The 20407-nt window shown below is 39.4% G+C and overlaps 2 protein-coding genes across 2 annotated transcripts in view; both read left to right on the forward strand.

Moving 5' to 3' along the window:
- The window catches only part of nipbla (NIPBL cohesin loading factor a), a 28374-nt gene extending 21524 nt beyond the window's left edge, over nt 1–6850 (forward strand). The window contains exons 33-46 of the mRNA XM_087176056.1: nt 85–213; nt 501–641; nt 766–859; nt 1142–1296; nt 1578–1668; nt 1949–2122; nt 2374–2564; nt 2922–3029; nt 3304–3504; nt 3800–3946; nt 4092–4477; nt 4631–4805; nt 5262–5459; nt 5558–6850. Of these exons, the coding sequence (XP_087032182.1) occupies nt 85–213; nt 501–641; nt 766–859; nt 1142–1296; nt 1578–1668; nt 1949–2122; nt 2374–2564; nt 2922–3029; nt 3304–3504; nt 3800–3946; nt 4092–4477; nt 4631–4805; nt 5262–5459; nt 5558–5920 (2553 nt within the window). The 3' untranslated portion in view covers nt 5921–6850. The remainder of the gene's footprint in view (nt 1–84; nt 214–500; nt 642–765; nt 860–1141; nt 1297–1577; nt 1669–1948; nt 2123–2373; nt 2565–2921; nt 3030–3303; nt 3505–3799; nt 3947–4091; nt 4478–4630; nt 4806–5261; nt 5460–5557) is intronic.
- Nucleotides 6851–7619: 769 nt separating this feature from the next.
- On the forward strand, nt 7620–15887 carry ndc80 (NDC80 kinetochore complex component). Its single transcript, XM_023414337.2, has 17 exons — nt 7620–7711; nt 8194–8286; nt 8951–9031; nt 9597–9723; nt 10131–10303; nt 10669–10771; nt 10957–11046; nt 11328–11421; nt 11606–11706; nt 11930–12074; nt 12333–12538; nt 12823–12972; nt 13192–13281; nt 13719–13811; nt 14363–14493; nt 14743–14845; nt 15345–15887. Exons 1-17 carry the CDS (start codon nt 7704–7706, stop codon nt 15471–15473), a joined length of 1917 nt encoding a protein of 638 aa, XP_023270105.1. The 5' UTR covers nt 7620–7703; the 3' UTR covers nt 15474–15887.
- Nucleotides 15888–20407: the final 4520 nt, after the last annotated feature.

The following is a 20407-nucleotide window of genomic DNA, read 5'->3' on the forward strand; positions in this document are numbered from 1 at the left end:
ATATAGTGAGTTTGATAGAATGATGCAGAGAGTATCTGTGAATGTCAGAGGTAACAACTATTTTTTTTTCTTTACTCTGCAGAGAACAAGGGTGTAAACTCAACACGGCTAGTGGCATGTATCACCACCTTGTACTTGTTCAGCAAGATCAGGGCCCAGCTCATGGTCAAACATGCCATGACCATGCAACCCTACCTGACCACAAAGTGTAACGTAAGTTGTGTTTACTAAATCCATTTTGTTATTGCTTTATTATTTACAAAAAAAAACATTCTTCATAATTATTGATTCTTAACATCAGGGTAGAGAAATTAACATGAAGAATTCACTGCCTAATCCACAGATTGGATTCTGCAGTGAAAACACAACTTTAATATGTTTAATTTTTTTTGCCATGATATTTCTGATGGGTGAATTTAAGGACTACCAATTGGTTTATTATCGGTGCCTAATCTGTCAGAGCTTCTCCAGTAATTGCTGTCATATTGTTTCCCCTGCAGACTGCCAATGACTTCATGGTCATCTGTAATGTGGCAAAGATCTTGGAACTTGTGGTACCGCTGATGGAGCACCCCAGTGAAACTTTCCTTGCCACCATCGAAGAAGACCTCATGAAGCTCATCATCAAATATGGCATGACTGTACGTGGCAGTGACTTTTCTGAACTCAATATAGGATGCACCACTGTAGAACTAGGTCTGTGTAATGTAAAGTGCTATCAGTGTTGCTATTGAGATGACATGATGTTCTCCTTCCTTTGTCTAGGTGGTCCAGCACTGTGTGAGCTGTCTTGGAGCTGTTGTCAACAAAGTGACGCACAACTACAAGTTCGTCTGGGCTTGCTTCAACAGATTCTACGGTGAGATATCCAGTAACTTTGATCTTGTTTTTGCAAGGATAACAGCAGTCTGCAGTGTTGAGCTTTGAAGTGTCATCTTTACCAAAGTTCAAAAGAAGGAACTACAACTTAAATTTCAACTTTACCATCAGGTCCACAAGTTGAGTGTATCCCCATATCCCTTCAGAAGAGTGACTGTAGAGTTTGACCTGGCAACAACCAATACTAGAGAAAAAAGGACAAAAAAAGGGACACATAATCTAGGTCTTAAAAGAACTTACCATTCTTTTCCTTTTTTTCTAGGGGCACTTAACAAACTCAAGATTCAGCATCAGGAGGATCCTAACAGCGCAACGTTGGTAGCAAACAAGCCTTTTCTGCTGCGATCACTCTTCACTGTGGGGGCCCTGGCCCGACACTTTGATTTTGATCTGGAGGAGTTCAAGGGCACCAACAAGGTAGGATAGCAGTAGATTTTTTTAATGATATCTAACATTTAAAATTGGGGAAAACCTGGGGAAAGCTATACATTTCAACTTTCAGTCCAATTATTAATGTTTGGGCTAGCTCTTATATTCTCTCTAGCCACTGTTAGAGAAAATATTCCATCAGCTTATGTTAGAGCCACAGCCAAAAGAAAAGTGAAACCAAAGCCACTGCTCAGCCACCCTCGCTGATGATATAACAAATGATTGAATGTATGCTTTCTCACAATGGTGTCTATATATCTTGTTTACAGGTTGTTATCAAGGAGAAAGTTCTCGAGCTGCTGCTATACTTCACCAAACATGAAGACGAGGAGGTCAAGACTAAAGCCATCATCGGCTTAGGCAAGAGCAACATTATTAAATATCATTAGGTTTGACAAATGTAAAGTTCAAATTATTTATTGTGTACAAAAAATATTAGCCAGTGTGTTCAGAAAGATTGAAGGCATGGGTTGTTCTGTTGCTTGATGAACGACCTACAGTGTCATGTTAGCAAGGCGCAGGACTGCAATAGGAAGTCAGAGATGTTCTAGAAGCTGCCGCAGCAGGTGGAGGTTATATAGAATGAGTGTTGTCAACTTGTTCTGACATGCCTTTGCTGTTGGTTATTCTCTTCCCTCAGGCTTCCTTGTGATCATGCATCCCAGCCAAATGTTCGTGCCTGAGGTGAAGACCTTGTACAACGGCATCCTGGCTGACGCTTCCTCCTCCATCAACCTCAAAATCCAGATCCTCAAAAACCTCCAGACATACCTTCAGGAGGAGGACACACGGATGCAGGAGGCGGACAGAGAATGTAAGTAAAGCTGTGGTTGTTGCTGTAGTTCAACAGCTTTTTCATTCAGAACTTTAGTATTACATCGTACGATGGGAAACATATTTTATTGGTAGCACCCTCAACAATGCACAGTGATTTATGAATTGTGGATTTAAACAGGTTGCCTTTTAAAAGTTGGTGTGCCAAAAATACTTCATTGTGTTACCTCTATATATATATATATTGTAATAGAACGGACAGTCAACACATCATATTTTGTGTCCTTGCAGGGAAGAAACTGTCCAAACAGGAGGATCTGAAGGAGATGGGAGACATCTCTTCAGGGATGAGCAGCTCCATCATGCAGCTTTATCTGAAACAGGTGTTGGAGGCGTTCTTCCACACCCAGTCCAGTGTACGGCACTTTGCTCTCAATGTCATAGCTCTCACACTCAACCAGGGTCTCATCCATCCTGTACAGGTAAGAAGTGATTGCCAGAACCTGTCACCCCTCTCCACCTCCAGTAATTGATAGACAAGTCCCAATTTCATGACACATCTTTGTCTTAGAATTGGGATTTATAGAATTGGGCTCATAGATTCAGGTGAAAATATAAACATGATATCAAACAATACATTTTTCTATCATAACCACACTATCAGTGATTTTCTTTCTGAAAATATTATTGTGTCTATGCAACTTAAAGCCTAATAATAACTCTAAAAATCATTATTTCATGTGCTGTAGTATAGTGAAACCCTCAGTTATTTCCATTTAAACAGAATTATATTAATATATGCATGTCAACATAACTTTGTTTTCATTCCATCTGCGCAGTGTGTACCCTACCTCATTGCAATGGGAACAGACCCAGAGCCCAGCATGAGGAACAAAGCTGACCAGCAGCTGGTAGAGATTGACAAGAAGTACACAGGATTCATCCATGTGAGTTGGTGTTCACTGTTGTCAAGTCTCAAAGGTATAACTGTTGTTGTTACTCAATGACTTAGATGACCGTTATGTTGTTGTGATTTTAATAAATTAAAGTGATAATAGTTTTTTCATCTTGACTTTTGAAGTTTTGTAGTGCTGGAGAAATACTGTCACGTGAATTTTAATCTCACTACTTCATTGGCACATTCCCATTGCAACAGCTGTTTCAACAGTTGTCTGAAATGCTAGGTTTGTAACACATCGCTTTCAACATATTCTCTCACAGATGAAGGCAGTTGCTGGGATGAAGATGTCATACAATTTGCAGCAGGCCATCGATTTGTCTCATAAAAGCATCATAAGAGGTTTCAGACAGGACGAGACGCACTCAGCACTCTGCTCCCACCTCTTCACTATGATCCGGGGCAACCGCCAGCACCGCAGGGCTTTCCTCATCTCACTGCTGAACCTATTTGATGACAGTGCTGTGAGTGAACCTGTACTCATCTTAACACATACTCGGTGTAAAGTGGTATTTCCTCATTTCCTACATGCCAAGTCAAAACAAACTTTGTGTTTGTTACACATTTGCCAGCAGTGTGTATTTGCAAGAAATATCTTAAGTGTTTAATACAACAACATAAAGAATACAGACGACAATAATTTTAAAGCAGTGCTTTTTTTATATAGACACATCAAACACTATAGAGTTAAATATGTTCATATTGATTTACTGTCAGACATTTACTCTTAACCTTCCCCTGTTTTCTTTCTTTCTGCAGAAGACAGAAGTGAACATGCTGCTGTTTATCGCAGACAACCTCGCCTGTTTCCCATACCAGAGTCAGGAGGAGCCTCTCTTCATCATGCATCACATAGACATCACCCTGTCTGTTTCTGGCAGCAACTTGTTGCAAACCTTCAAAGAGGTAGGGTGAAATTTTTGAAAGTAGCTTGCCTCTGTAATGTTTATTTGTGTTGTGTTCTGCCTCAAAAAATGGGGCTGAAAATAAATATTTTAAAAGTTTTAAATATTATGGATGTAATTTGATTTTTTTTTTTTCGTCTGCACAGCTTCTGTTAAAGGAGCCCAGGCGTAAGGAGAAGAAAGTAAAGAAGGAATGGAAACACCCATCAGATGGGGAGGACGAAGAGCAAAAGATGAACTGCGATTCTCCCAGAAGTGACGGCGAAGAAAACAGCAACAGTGATGATGACAATAATGATGATGACGATGTGGTACGTCGGCCTAAAAAGGCCAGAAAACCTATTGTGGCTGCAGAGAGCTCAGAGTCGGACTCTGATCTGGAGGATTTGGATGTGGAGGATGCAGAAAAAGTAATGAGGCTCCTCCCAGACAATCCCACAGGTCTCTTGGACTTTGCCAATGCTGTTCAGGGCATCCTGTTGCTGCTGGTGCTCAAACAGCATCTAAAGAACCAGTATGGATTCTCTGACAGGTAAGATCTACATAACTTTTGTTTCTGTACAGCCTGCATCCTAATGAATATATTTTACTTTTCAGTGTGGATTATTTGTACCACTTCAGACATTCAGCCACGTTGGAAAGTCCATGTCGACTCTAATTGAAAAATTATTTTATCTTCCAACAGTAAAATTCAGAAGTACTCTCCAACGGAGTCAGCCAAGGTGTACGATAAGGCAGTGAACAGAAAAAGCAACGTTCACTTCCACCCACGACAAACCATTGACTTCATCTCCAACAACATAGCTCACGCCACGCTGACAGATGATATCAAGAAGCGGATAGTCAAACAGTACCTAGATGTAAGTAATTAAGCTAGTGTCAGTGTCTATCAGACTTCATTGACATTGTTTTCTTTGCATCACAGATTCTAAGTTAATCTTTCTTTACCTTCTGTCTTAACACCAGTTACATGAGGTTTTAAATCCAAAACAAATTCCAAAAAGCTTCATTTACACATGAACTTTGATTTTAAATGAATAAGATATGAGGTATGAGATGTGGCAGCCTGATACAAATCTAATGGCAGACTTGACATTTGGTTTTTATACTGTACATGACCTTTATTCCTCTGGCATCTGTGAGATTCATGTGCCTTTGATTCTCATGAAGAGTTCTGCCCTTCAAATCATTCAATACTTTTTACTAGTTTGCCGTGGTTACTCCAACCCCGCTCTGTTCTTGGATATCGACGTCTGACTACTGAGGAGTGCAGAACTCGTCTCAAAGCTAGTTTCTTGTCTTTTCACACTACACAGTTCAAGATGCTGATGGAACATTTGGACCCAGACGAGGAGGACGAAGAAGGAGAAGCGTCTGCCAGCGCTAACATCAGAAACAAAGCCATAAACGCCCTACTGGGAGGCTCCGGCCCCATGTCAGGACCCAGTCCGCGGAATCAGGCAGGACCAGAGACAGATGACGATGATAGTGATGGCGACGAAAGGACCCCAGGGGTGAGATAGAGGCATACACACAAACTATTTATAAAATACAATTTAAAAATGTTGGGGAAATATTGCAACCTTTTTTTTTCGTTCTGTCATCCCTACAGTCCTCTCGAAGGTCAAGGCGAGCGGGTGACTCCTCGGACCCCGGCCGTATGAGTGAGACAGTGGAGGCTATGGATGTGATTGCCCTTTGCTGCCCCAAATACAAGGACCGGCCGCAAATAGCTCGAGTCGTCAACAAGACCTCCAGTGGATACAGCATCCACTGGATGGCCGGCTCCTACTCGGGGCCCTGGGCAGAGGCCAAGAAACGTGATGGCCGCAAACTGGTGCCTTGGGTGGACACTATTAAGGAGTCGGACATCATTTACAAGAAGATTGCCTTGACCAGCAACCACAAACTGAGCAACAAAGTAGTACAGACTTTACGCTCACTGTATGCAGCGCGGGAAGGAGGGGCTAGCTAATGGCTCCTGTGTGGTGGTGTTTTTTTTTTTTTGTTTTGTTTTTTTTGATCCCCCTGCTCCATTTCTACTTTATCAGAATCTTCGTTTTCCCTGCTCCTGCGCCTCCTCCTCAACCTGCCACCTCCAACGACACAGCCAAACTTCACTGGATTCCTACCCTCCTCCTCTCCTTCCTCATTTTTGTAAGAAAACACAAGAGGGCAAGAATATTTGACACTACATACTTTTACATGAGTTATTCTTGCAAAAATGACACAAAACATAAGACTTATTATATTAGAGGGACTGCTCATGTTTTGTTTGTGTACAAGTTCAGAGGATAGAATCCAGAAGGCATTAAAGGAATAATTCACCCAAATTATCCCTTAAAAAGGCTATCAGAAAAGAGACCTGGAGGGAAATGTTTTGTCAACATTGTTGTGGGAGCTCCTTCGCTGTTGTGCAGCAGATTCTAGTCGCTCATTTCTACTCCCACTGTATCATAGTTTAACACGACAAAAAACTAAAATGTTTATATCTCTGAAGACAAAAAAGCTGTAAAAAAAGAATAAAACCTTAAGTGAATGTTGGAAATTAGTCTTTTTGATGTTCTTATTAAAGTGTTTTTGGAGTTTATTATACTACTAGCACCCTGATGGTTTTTCCTTTTAGCTTTTAGATATTTGAAAGAAAAAGAAGAAAAAAGAAAAAAAAAATAAGAATTTTTATTTTTGTTCACTTTTATTTGTCCATGCTGTACAATGGCAGAGTCCTCTGAATATAATTTATTCTATTTCGAACTACGCATGCAGTATATGTGGCCTATTGCAGGAGGATATTTTGTAAATGTAGATTTTGTTGTATTAGGTCACCCTAGTAATAAGAGGAAAGGGGATTCATACCCTTTTGGTGGAACAAATACTGCAATAAATTTTCTACTTCTCTTTGTCACTTGTCTGCTCAAGTGTTAATCTGATCTTTTCATTTTGCAAATGAAGAAAAGTATAGGACCTGGACATTGCTAAAAACACAGGCAGGCCTGAAAGGAATTCAGAGGGTTGATCACACGAGCGAGAGTGCCTACAGAATGACACCAGACGACCCTTCTATCATATTTATACACATAGATGTCAAAAGAAACAAACCACAAGAATGAAATTAATTTGTGGGTTTAATTGGTGCTCTGTTATTTGAAAATACCAGTGTAATTCTGTTTTGCACCCTTTGGTGAATCAGGCTACACAACTACATTAGTAACTGCATACATGATCTTGCTCTGTTATTTCATTGGATATTTTTATACTGGCTGTATGTGGTCCATAAAACAGTGTGATCACTTAGGACGAATCTGTCGCACACATTCAGGATTATTACAATCATAGTTAATACATCAGAAAATACTGTACTTTTGTCAGAGGACTTACCCAATGTTTTAAATCTTCTATTTGTGCAACTGGCTGGCTGGTGTATTAAACCTGTTTTTCCCCTCATAGCTATGTAGAACACATACAAAATTACAAATGACCCAAGAGGTTTTATTTGCTAAATAGAAGTGTAATCTTGGATTATTTTCCTCCAGTTGGTCTTTTTATAAAGACAGTGTGTGTATGTATGTTTTGAATGTGGGCAAATTAGACCGCTTGTACAGAGCGATACGAAGCCTTCTTGGACCACACGGCTCTCCGTACTTTGGTGACGTCACCGCCATCCGCTATTTTGGTATTTTGTATTGTTTTGGCGGGTTCGCGGCTTCGTCCGTTCCTCGGTTGTTCGATATATTTCAGTAGCTTTCTACCGACGAAAAATGGAGCGGTACGTCTCAAACTCACTAGAAAACCACTTAAAAGTTATTATGTATCACTGAAAATAACCAGCGAATAACCTTCTGACAAAATGTGATGGTCTTATTAACTTGGCTAAGATATTGCCAGCCCGTCGTTCTAACGCTAACGCTAGCAACCGATACCAACCGTAACAGTTACTTTACCTGCGAACAACATCTTAGATAGCTACAATTCAACTAGTTCGGCTATTTCAGTTCTATCTACTTTGATCACCAAACGACTACGATTGCTACAGCGCTATTTAGCTAAAATACTACGTAACGTACGCAGATTCTGACAGACTACGTTAACTGCCATTATCCATATCTACTGACATTCATTAAAAAATGTAGCGAACATTATCGCACCAGTATGCAGTTTAATATATTTTGGTGGGTGGAGGGGGTTCGTGAAACAGTAGATTAACGTAAATAAATAAACTGATTCTTTTTTCTAATAACTTGTGTCCAGTGGGAGGATGAGTCGAGCAGGCAGACAATCGGAGCTGCCAATGCGAGTTCAAGACAGTAACAGGATGAGCAATGTCTACACAACGCCCCAGAGGTTGGTTTAAAGTTACTTATGTTAACCTATTTTATAAAGGAAATATATACATTCAGACATTACAGATAGTCAGCTAAGATACTGCTTTTCTATACCATGTACAAAGTGCATTCTTGTATCAAACAAATCTGTGGTTGGTATAACCTGATGTGAATCACACCCACAAAAGAATTATGCACTTAACTACTAGTAAAAGAATGTATCGAAAATATATTAAGATTGATTAGTTGGGACTACACTTGTTGGGTACAGTTGCACATTATTTTCTCGATTAATTGTTTGGCCTGTGTAATTTGAGAAAATACTGAAAAATTATCACGTAAAGTCAGGAAGACCTTCGGAAATGTGTGGCATTTTTGTTTGAAAGATGACTTGAACAATTAATTGATTATCAAAATACTTGCAGATGAATTTATTTTCACTAATGTTGCGGTTCTAATTTCTTTTATGTGTAGTGACAAACTTGGACAAAAACAAAGGGCATTATTTAATTAGAGGCTTCATAGCTCAGACTTGTAATTACTATGGCACAGGGTAACATGTAGAAACATAATTTGTGAACATGTGAAGACTCCAAGAAGAATGATGAAGGACGGATTAGTGGCAGCTCGTTCAGTCCACAAGTGGAACACATCCATGTGTTCACAGTTTTGTTTCTTTACAGTAAGCCTTCGTTTGGAAAGCTCAGTATACCCAAACCACAGTCTGTGACCTCTGAAAGGCGGACCAGCTTTTTTGGTGCACGGTATGTGAATTATATTTCAGAAATGTACAAAATTGCATTACAATATAATGATAATGACAAATACAGAAATACAGTGAATATACAGTATATGTACAGCAATAAAGTGGGACTAACACAGATTTTACCAGTACAAGTACAGTAGTAGTAAGATGAAATAATGTAAGTCATGAAAATGTAATCTTTACCGTACACAGTGTAGAAGGAAACTTCTGTACATGAATATCCTGTGAATATGACCCCAGACAGAGTAATAGTGTACCCCTGGAAACCTCAGCTGTCAGAGCCTTGGGTTACTTAAACCAGTGTTACAGACACAGTCACAAATTAGACAACAGAATGAATGTGGTAAAATGTATTGAAATGAGTAAATGAGAAGACAGGTTCATTCATTCAGATTCATTGCAAATTATTATACTTATGAGTGGGTCTTTTGCTTTTTCATCAATACATGTCCACATTGCAATTATTTAGATACAAATGAAATGAAGCTGTTCATTTTTCTTTAATGCCAATTAGCGGAATTGATATTTTGATATTTCGGTGTATGTTGATATTTTGGTTGCAGAACTAGTGGTGCCAGTATGCCTCGCAACAGCACTATGTCAGGGTTTGGAGGAACTGAGAAGATCAAAGATGCTAGACCTCTACATGATAAATCCTATGTTCAGCAATGTATCAGACAGCTGCATGAGGTAAATACACTTTATTTCACTGTTTAATGTGTATACATATAAAAAAGGTTTGTCTGTTTTAACATTGCTACACCTTTAATACATTAAACCAACTGTGTGCGATATGAAAGTGTTTGACTTTGGTGCCCCAAAGCGGGTGGCAACATACACCTCATTTCATTGACCTGCTAAGGACTAATGCAACATTGCAACACCCGATTGTCTGAGTTTGTGTGATGGACACATTTACCACTCAACGACAACATTTACTACTCAGGCTCAACATACCCAATCCTGTATTATGTGTGTGTGTGTGTGTGTGTGTATATGTGTGTGTGTATACAGTGGGGACCAAAAGTCTGAGACAAATTTTAGTGGTCACAAACCTTTTGGAACCCAGCCTGATATTCTGTCTTACATCTTTCTAGTTCTTGACAGAGCAAGGTTACCCTGGCACTTTGTCAGCCAAGACTCTCCAGTCTCCCTCTACCAAGGAGTTTGTGAAGATGTTTGAGTTTATCTACCGACAGCTAGACCCGACCTTTGAGATGCCAAACTCAAAAGTTGAGGAGGAGGTTCCAGCTATGCTAAAATCCCTGAGGTGAACTGTGCTCAGTTTTAAGTATTATATACATTATACAGTATTACTTTGTTTTTTTAATCATATAATGCACTTGGCCTAGTTCTGTGTGTTCAAAAGTTAGTTTAGTACCAGTGAAATTAAAAGCTGGTGCTAGATAAAATGATGCAATAAACATTCATAAAAAGAAAAATATAAAAAAAACTTAGATATCACAGAAAATGCAAAGATTGATAGAGAGAAAATCTTTTAAAGAAAAAATTACATCGTACAACACTACATTGTATAAAAGTTAGTACCTTCCGTTTGTTATGAACTCCTGTTCTGTAGTTTAAGAAACATTGCTCACTGTCTCTGTTTATTTCTCTCCCTGTTTATGGTTTAAGGTATCCATTTGTTCTCTCAAAGTGTTCCATGTATTCTGTTGGAGCTCCCCATACCTGGCCTCAAGCCCTGGGTGCTCTCATGTGGCTAATTGATAATGTCAAGGTGAGCAATCAGCGCTTTTTAATAAGAATTACAGCAGGCCATTTTTATCTAAAAGTAGGTTCATTTACATTGGACGTAAAATGCAAAAACAAAAAGACCAATGTGATGTAATTTTTATTTAAAGAAATTCATTAAGACACATGTTTTATATTTGTGTGTGCTTATTCTGTGTGTCTGGGTGTCAGATCAACTGGAGTCTCAGTAAGCAGGAGTTGCTGTTCAGTGACTTCTGTGAAGATGGTGACAATATCGAGGAAGGGGCAGAGTATAACAAGGTACCCTCGCTCCTTTACACAGCATCATGAGGCATAAACACTCCACTACTAAAAATGTAAAGACATTTCAAGAGGATGTACTGTACATTTGTTGATGGAAACAAACGTAACACTTTTTGTGTTCTCTGACTGATACAGTATATTACAAAGCTATTCCATTGTTGAGCCGGAATCAAAGCCGTCAACAGAATTAAATGTAACAGAAGTTTCTCTTATTTTGTGTAAAGATTTGTGTACTTGTTTGTTTTTTAAATTTTCTCTTTCACTTTGTTCCTGTGCAGCTCTTCCTTGATTACACAGCTGAGACATACTCCAAGTTCATGCAGGGTGATGACACATTTGAGGATGAGGATGAAACATTCCTCACTAAACTAAGTACGCACAGCATCTTTCTATTAAATTCGTTTTCAATATTGAATACGTTTCTTTGTATATTTAAGCATAATGTTCAATTGTTAGCTTCAATTTATATTTTGATATTTAACAAAAAATGAGTGTCCCTTTCAAAAATGTGATGTTGAAAAATCAACAAGAATTGTGTGTGCTGTGTGTGTCACAGAGAAGCTTTACAACGTTGACGAAGCCCTGCTGGCCTCGATGGAGGAGAAGCACAGAATACTCACTGATGAGGTTGAAAGACTGGAGAAGGAGAACCAGACGGTCAGAGGCATTTTATATTCACCAGTTCCCATGTTTGCAGATTAGATTATGACTTCAAATCTTGGTATGTCAATTAACATTTATTATAGACAGCAAGGTGTATCTTAATTTTTTTCAGCATTTGGGCTGTAATAGGTTGTGCATATCAGTGCGCCAAGTTCAATCAGTAATATGAAACATCTGTAGGTTGAGCAGCAATTTTCTGTCTCCTTCTCCTGGATAGGACCGTCTAATGACCAAGAGGATGGAAAAGGTGAAGCTGCAGGCAGATCTCAAGAAGCTCCAGAGTTATCGAAGCAGCCTGGAGTCCTTTAAAGCCAACCTGGAGAACAAAGCCTCAGAACTGAATGATGAGCTGGAGACCTCTGGTAAGCACAGGGAATAAAACGGCTCCATCTGACTATGTTAGTCAGTCAGTTCAATGGCAGGATGCACTGGATCCTGTGGGCAGCCGATGATGTCTGAATCTGAAGATTCAGTCTCCATGAAGATGTCTTTGCTAATTTATGTGGTCTAAATCGCTGGAATTACACATTTCCTAGCTTTGAATGTTTCTTTCCAATCAGAACTGAAGATTGGATCTGATTTCCTATACACCATGTTCCTCCTTCTCTGTCATTTTGCAGTCAGTCATCTGGAGTCTCTAAAACATGAGCGGGATGAACTGCAGCACCTCCTGCAGAACCAGAAGTTTACTCCAGCTGATGTAGAGAGGATCAACAGAGAGAAGAGAGAACTCCAACAGACCATCTCCAGTCTCAGCAAGTCTCTTGAAGATGCTGAACAGCATAAGTGGAATGAAGAGATCACTCTGGCCAAAGTGAAAGAGAAGGTACTGTATGTACATGTATGTAAGCAAAGAGGCGCAGGCATAGACCCATTTGGTGACGAAGTGCATGACACAAGGATCTCTTTCTCAATATCAGTCTCTGTCTGAGTACCAAATGTATGAAAACACCAAATTTTGTGATTTTTAGGAAATTATCATACTATGTGTCTGTGCTTTTGTTCTTACGTGGTTTACAGTCAGTGTAGATGGGCAAGATCAGATGTTTTTCATCCATTGACCCATGATTTTACTTGTCTGTTCTGTCCTCTTAATTTCTTCAATTCTAGGCGGAGTTGAAGGTAGCGGAGTACCACAAGCTGGCACGTAAACTCAAGCTGTTACCACTGTCTGCAGAGAACGCCTGTGGTCATGATTTTGAGATCAGACCTTTTGAATGTGGATCCAACAGCATGGTTCAGCATAAAACGCAGATACAGGTACTTCCAGCTAATGATCCAGTATACACAACTGTTTGAATCTATATAAGAGCAGACTTTCCTATTTTAATTCAGTTCAATATGAACAAGACTGGTTTGCCAGCAGCTATTTGTGGTCCTAGGCATACATCTTTTTATATTATATGAAAGTTAACTCCATCGTAGATAATTGATTGAGGGATTCTGTGTACTTGTTGTGATTTGTGCTGTGTGGTTTAGATGCTCCTGAGAAAGCTGATCAGTGACGTGGAGGAGGAGAACAGTCGATTAGCCAACATGAACCTCAGTCTGGAGGAGTCTTGTGAACAGGTAACAAAACTGTTAAACTGTTGCATATGTGTTCAGAAATAATGCAGAAGGCAGCAACAGCCACATCTTATGCCACGCACACACTCTGTCTGGTCTCTAAACTACATTTTCTCATGAAAAACATATCAGAAGTGAAACAGGAAATGACGCAATGCAATGTGCGAAACTGCATTTTTTTCTTTCTTCAAAAATAAATAGTCTGTGAGAAACAAGCAATGAAGTTGTTTGTGCACTAATCTTCAGCGAAGAAACAAAGACTCCCAAACCAGTCCAGATATTTGCTTGATTTTTTGGGGGCGTCTGTGATGCATCTGTGGGCCTCTAATAGTTCACAATAGCGATCAAGTGCCAACTTTCCATGTCAGGGCTAAAATTGTGTGTCTGATGGGGTTTTGACAATAACGTTGTACCTCTGGTTGTGTGTTTGTGTCTTCTAGTTGAATTCAAACATCTTGGACAAGTCCAACGATCTGAAGCAGCTAAGAGAGCAGATTCGCAAGCTGGATGAACGGCTGGATTCTGACATGCAGGTATAGTCCATCTTCTGCTTCATGATGGTAAAAATGCCATTTAGTGTCTGTCTGACAATCGTTCAAATAGGGACACCATTGACACTGATTTACACACATGGAGCAAACAGTCTTTTATCAATTACACCAAATAAAGATAAGGTACAATGTATAGAAGCCCATAAAAAGAGAAAGATAATTTGTGTGTTAGTATCCAGTACAATGAGATTCAGTGCAGCGTAGCTTTGCTGGTCTAGTCAGAATTTTTCACCACCAATATACTTTGTCGAAAATAAAACTACTGCCGAAGTTTCTATAATATTTTAGCGGAACTTTTGAAAATGGCATAAACATGACAAATAATACAAACTCAATAGTTTCAACCATTAGACCATTTTAAAGAACTATTAACAAGAGATCTTTATCTGTACTCCATAAAGAATGGAATGTTGTTTTCTAAGATAAAACACAGACAGGAATGAATTAATGTTTTGACATGTTTGTGACACAAAATGCACAATTGCTTCATACATGTAATAAATATGATTTTCTGTATGTCTGTGTCTGTATAGGAACTGGCCCGAGAGGAGCAGGAATGGGCAGAGGAGATGGAGTCAGTGGAAAACCATCGTAAACTTCTGGAGAAGAAAGTAAATTATGGTTACGATGATGCAGTGCAACAGCTGAAGTCAGCACAGCAACAGTAAGTAACTATCAATGCTATATATTTATCAACAGTATTTATGTCATAAGGACTACTTCCTCATACTGCCGGTCATGTAAGGCCACTACAGAACGAAGCATTGACAAATGGCAAAATCAAATCATTCTGCCTAATTTATTCACAAATTTGTGAGAGGGGCCTCGGTGTGTGAGCTTAAACATCCCTGGAGTCTGCATTTCTGTCAGTCATAGTTTCAGAATAAAAGATTTGTGGACGTCTCTTCTTAAGGTATCACCTGGTGCTGCAGGAGACCAATGAGGAGAGGCGAACGGTGGCCAACAACCTGGCATCTGTATTTACCACAGCTGCTAACCACTTGTCGATTACAGAGGTAACTTTCCTGCAACACTGCGTCTGTCTCGATTAGAAAGAAGAATCTGTATGTAACTTAAATTTAACTAACTTAAATTTACAGGGTGTAGGCATCTACACACTTCTCTAAACACAAAGTATTTATTGTATAAGAAAGTAAAAAGATGTGTACTATCAAGATAAGTGGATCAAGCTTTTTCCCCAACACATAGTGTTAAGAGAACATTTGAAGTATTTCACTGTGGTTTAGATGTGACTGTAGCCATCATTGACTAAATATCTTAAAGCTTTTCATGCAGAAAGGACTGGATTGTTTGTAATATGGGAAATAAATGACAGCAAAATAGTACTATAAATAAAAGGGGAAAATCAATTATTATAAAAATCCTAAAGCACAATAAGCACTATCTGAATCTATAACCTGTATTCATATTCTAATATTTTAATGTGTAAATGTGATGAGGTTGTTCTCAGTTGATTATAGCTCACCATTGGCTCTTGTGGTTTGTGTACTACAGAAGTGCCTGGAGGATCTGCACAGCAGAGTGCAGCGTGTCTGCTCTAAGGCTGTTGAAGAGGATGCGGCTGCTATACAGAAGATGCGGGAAACTGTGAAGACCTTAAAGTCCAAGGCAAACAGTTCGTAAAGAGAGACATGAGGTCTCACGGTCATTTCAGGGACTGTGGAAGTGTGCGGGATTTTCCACCGTCAATTGTGCTTTCAGTTTGTTTTTATCTTGGAAAGAAGAAACTAATTACTTAATTACTCTGATTTTAGTTCATGTGTTCTTAACAAGTTTTGGAAATGTATTGTATCAGTCATAAACTTAGATAATCAAAATTACAGCGGTCTGTTTTTGCCATCATAGATACATTGTAAATACAAAGTGTTTGTACCAAGATGGAGGCTTTTCATTCTGAATTGAGGCTTTTCACTTTAAATGGATGTCTGATCAGTAACAGACTCCAGATTTTTCATGTGTTCTTGTGCATGTTTTGTGTAATTCTCTATCAACACTTTTCTATTTTTCTTGTTGTAATAAATATCCACATGCAAAAAAGAGTGACTTTAAATCTGTTTAGGTTTAATGTGTGCCAACAACACAGGGAAAGAGGAAAGAAAAGTGTGTGAAACTGTTGTAATCCATACCTGAAAAAATAGTGTTGAAAGGTTTGGTCAGTGTATTGATTGTGTTTGTGGCTGCTCTACAAGATACACCATCAGTCCCTCACTGGTCATTCCCTACCTCATTATTTAGTTGTATTGAAGCCACTAGAAGGCAGCGCACACCACGGGCTGCTGTAACTGTTCAGGTTGCTTGTTACCTAAAACAAAACAGATAAATATGAGCTTTATGCTATGTTCTATTTTATATGTTAAGTTTTATATGTTAGGATTAGGACTTGATATTTGTACTAAAAAAAATGAATACGCCCCTCCCGTCACTGCTCCTTCAGAAGCTCTGCCTCCCAAATTTATGGGCACACATTCCAAAACCACTGACAGCTGTGGAGTCCAGAGCATCATATATGGGGTAAATGTGGATATTCTTTCTCATAGCTGAAGCAAAACAAACCTTATAATGTAAAACATTTTCAAACAAATGTCATGCACACAAACACAGCGGAGTAAAGTCTAGAGAGACTTTGTGGTTTAGATTGTTTTTTACAAAACTACAGTGACAGAAAAGAGGACCATGGAGTTGTAGCTAAGCTATCAAGGAAGGTAATGTTACCTGACACCTTGCACAATCAAAGAAATCCACAGGCGAGCCACTTTGTTCATTTCTCATTTACAGAGCCAGGGAGGAACACCAGATTTTTTTCAGCACACAGAATGGGCAGCTAGCAGATTAGATATTCACTGAATTTGATTTTTTAAAAAGTGTATTAGATTACAATCCTTTACCTTTCATTTAGGCTGTTTAGTCAAATGAAGCACATCATCTGTGTCTCAGTATAGGCTGGAATGACAGAATAACAGCATCAACAACCTACAGTCTCGTCAGCTGCTGAACACATTTGTCCTGAGCTGCTTTTATTTATCTAGTCCTGTTTTCCTCTGGGAACTCTTCCAAACTTCTGAACTGTTGATTAATGTTGCAAAATAAGCCCTGAAGTTTGTTCAGTGGTTCAACCTGGTTTGTTCAACATTTAAAAAATTATGTTCAATGAAATAATCAGCTTTTAGTTTGTATAAAAATTGTCTTGGCAAGCACAGAGGAGGCACCAACTCCACTGGCTTTCAGTTGGTGTTGTAGGCTGTCTCTTGTTTGCTTGTCAAAGAAAAGTAAAGACGAAACAACAACACAGTACTCCTGCAGCACCACCATTGGGACAGATTTAATCAGACTATATTTACATGACTACAAACTCGTAAGTTTGAGCCATTTAATGTACTGATAGTTTTCATTTTGTAACAAACACGTTTTGCTTCTTATATATTGTTGATCCACTCTTGATACAAAGAAACAACCGGCATAGTTTCCATTTGTGTCAGTCTCATTTGTCCTATTTTTACAGAGCACATTAGAGCGTTTAAGTTCCACATATCGGCCAAAACCCATGAAAATGACTGGCTCATTAGTAAATGAAGCGTTTTATTTTAGGATTGAATGTATTCTGCACTTTTGGCAGGAGCATTTATTGCAAATGATCTGGCTGAGGCGAAGTTGGCAGTGATGACACAAACAAGAAGTGGACCATATCTCTCCACAATGTTTTCTCCAGTCATGGTCAACATCGCTCATTGTACCTGTTTCCAATGAGCTCTGCAGGCTTGGCCTTCAGTATTAGTTTTTCTTTTTTTTACATCTATATTCAGTCCAGAGAATCATGTGGCAATCTGTATACAATTCCAGCTGGAATTTCTGTTTTCAAAAAAATGTTTTGACAAGCTTTAAATCTTATTATATGCTGTTAAATCGGCCCTCATCCAGTGTCTGTCAAACTGTCTTATGAAACTTTAGGTTTCAGAGACACAATGGATCTTTTTTGAATAAAGATGTCTGCTTTCTCATTCAGCTGCTCTTGTTGGACACTGTGATGTCGATATACGATTTCACAGAAGTGCATCTTTTTCCCAGTGTTCTTGTTGTTCCACTTCAAACCCTAACACTGTTAAAATTATACAGTAACATTCCACAATGTGCGTATCGTTTTATGTTTGTATGGGTTTGTAGTTTTCTGCTTTGACAACTTTTAAAAATGTATATGATTTGATGTGACAACATGGAGATAGTTTCATTGCAGCAAAACAGAAAAATGCTAAGTCTGTCCTTCAGTAAGTGTCAGAATGGTTTCACAGTGTGATTCTTCACAACGCTGAGAAAAGTAAATGTATTTGCTGACATTAGTGCCCACCTTTCTACCTGGCCAAGGATTTGCTGTTCATTTAAGGTTCTGTAAATTAGAGTTTAGACAATAATACAGGAGCAAACAACTATTTTCTATATAAAGATGTAATGGCGTCCTGGGCAGAGAATGAAGTCACACCAGCTCTGAGCATGTCATAATCTGAGTTTCTCTGTTCTTTGTTCTTTGGCATCAGGTCTGGCAGCACGTGCGTGTTAGTGCACGTACGTGTGCATGTCAATGCATGTGAGCCCTTCCTGTTAAACCAATGGTCCTCCCCACATGAGAGACCGCCTACAGGCCAGATAGCACCATAACAGTGTGCAGCATCCAGGTAAATGTGGTCTTCCAGGATTTCCTCCACTGAAGAATCCTGGGTTTCATTTCTAAAGGCCTCTGACAAAGAAAGAGACCAGAGCACAGGAGTGGCCTTTAGGCTACCAACTCAAATCCGCGCTGGCCAATTGTTTTTTTAACGTTTCTACCAGCTCCACCTGTGTCATCAGTACAACCAGTCCCAGCAGATAAATGTAAAGCTGAATTTCTTACTCAGACCGACTGTTGAGTCCATACCGGTCTGGCTTTACCGAGAAGGAGAACCCTGTGAGCAGCTACAGAGCTCCAGCTTGACTCGGAAAATGACTTTTCTTCTCCTGGATGCGTAAGTAACTTGATGGCTACATAATGCTACATGTCTGTTTTCCTTAATGACTGGCTAAAATAGACATGATAATGTTAGCTAACCTGCTTTTACCTGTGTTTAACTGTCATGAATGTCAGTCAATTGTTGCTACAGCTAGCAGGCTTACTGTCAGCATTGCTGTGGAGCATATGCTAGCGTGGGCTAATGGTCGTGGCAGGATAGTTTGTTGTTGGCTCTGGTGTATTCAGGGTTAATTTAATCGGTTTGGCTTCTTGTTGTGTTTCGTTGTTGGCGCTTTCACTTTGCAACACCTTGCTGACTGAGAACGTGCAGAAGGAGAGGCGGGGCTTGTGGGCAAACGGAGGCCAGGTATGTGGCCGATGACGCGTTTGATTTGGTTTGTTTATGTGGTGGTGTAGTACGACATCTAGTGGCAGTGACGATCATTTACAGAAACACATGAAGTACAATGATGGCTAGTTTTTGCAACAGAACATTATAAGTACATCACTTTAGAGCTCGGTTAACTCATTAGACAATATGCACAAATGGATGGTTAACCATCAATTGTTTGAGTCATTTTCCAAGCAATAATGCCAAACATTTACTTGTTCTAGCCTCTCAAATGTGAGGATTTTTCTATCACTCTAAACTGAATATCTTTGGGTTTTGGACAGACAAAACAGGACACTGAGCTTCTCTCTGTGGCCCCTCTGAAATTGTCATTTCATAGACTAAACAATTCATCAATTCATCAGGGAAATAATCTGAAGATAAATCAGCAATGAAAACAACAGTTAGCTGCAATCCACAAAATGACTCTTAACACTGGCCGCCATAGATCTGCAGTATATTTAACAGTGAGGCATTTCCTTTTTCAAAGTGTTTCAAGCAAGGCTGAAGTGTCATCCTGGGATTTGGGGTGATGGCCAAACCTGAAAACTCAACATCATGTCAATATAGTAAAGTCTAAGAAGTTTTCACAGGGGGCACATTTGAAAACCGTCGGTGCTGCAAGCGTGAGAAAAAGGGTTTTGGCAGATGTGATGAGGAGAGATGAGGTGATTGTGAGGGGCTCCATGGAGAGAGGGAATGAAAATGTGATGGATAACTTCCACCACTAGCAGAGGCAACCCTGGACACTCTTGTTTGAGTGTGTGTGTGAGTATGTTTTTGGAGGGATGGCTTGGAAGAGAGGACAGGCTGTGCAGGAAGTGAAAGAGAGGAGGAAGGCTGGTGCCATGTGTTAACAGCCACAGAGACTTAATTCAACCAAACAAGACAGACCTTGGTGTGTTTATCACATCCCATATGGACAGGTGGCATCCATAAAAGCCATTTTACAAGACTTAAGACTGTGTGTCTTTGCATGAGTGAGAAAATCAATGTCATGATTTGTGTATCTTTGGGCCCCCAGAGACATGTACATGGTGGTCTAAGTGTGTGTGTCTGTGTGTAACTCCTTGTGCAGGAATTTGTGTACTTATTTCTGAAAACTTGTGTTTGTATTTGTGGTTTTGCCTGTTGCCGTGCTGCTTTACATGTTATCTGATTATTACTTGAATGTGTGTGTGTGTGTATATG

Source organism: Seriola lalandi, unplaced genomic scaffold (genome assembly GCF_002814215.2).
Source record: "Seriola lalandi dorsalis isolate HSWRI2012SDOR001 ecotype SW California unplaced genomic scaffold, Sedor1 jcf7180002054524, whole genome shotgun sequence".
Lineage (NCBI taxonomy): Eukaryota > Metazoa > Chordata > Actinopteri > Carangiformes > Carangidae > Seriola > Seriola lalandi.

Excerpts from the sequence above, each read along its gene's own strand:
- ndc80 (XM_023414337.2), top strand. Across the intron at positions 9,032-9,596 it reads ACCAGCTTTTTTGGTGCACG|AACTAGTGGTGCCAGTATGC; the intron begins GTATGTGAATTA and ends TTTTGGTTGCAG. Across the intron at positions 11,422-11,605 it reads AACATTCCTCACTAAACTAA|AGAAGCTTTACAACGTTGAC; the intron begins GTACGCACAGCA and ends TGTGTGTCACAG.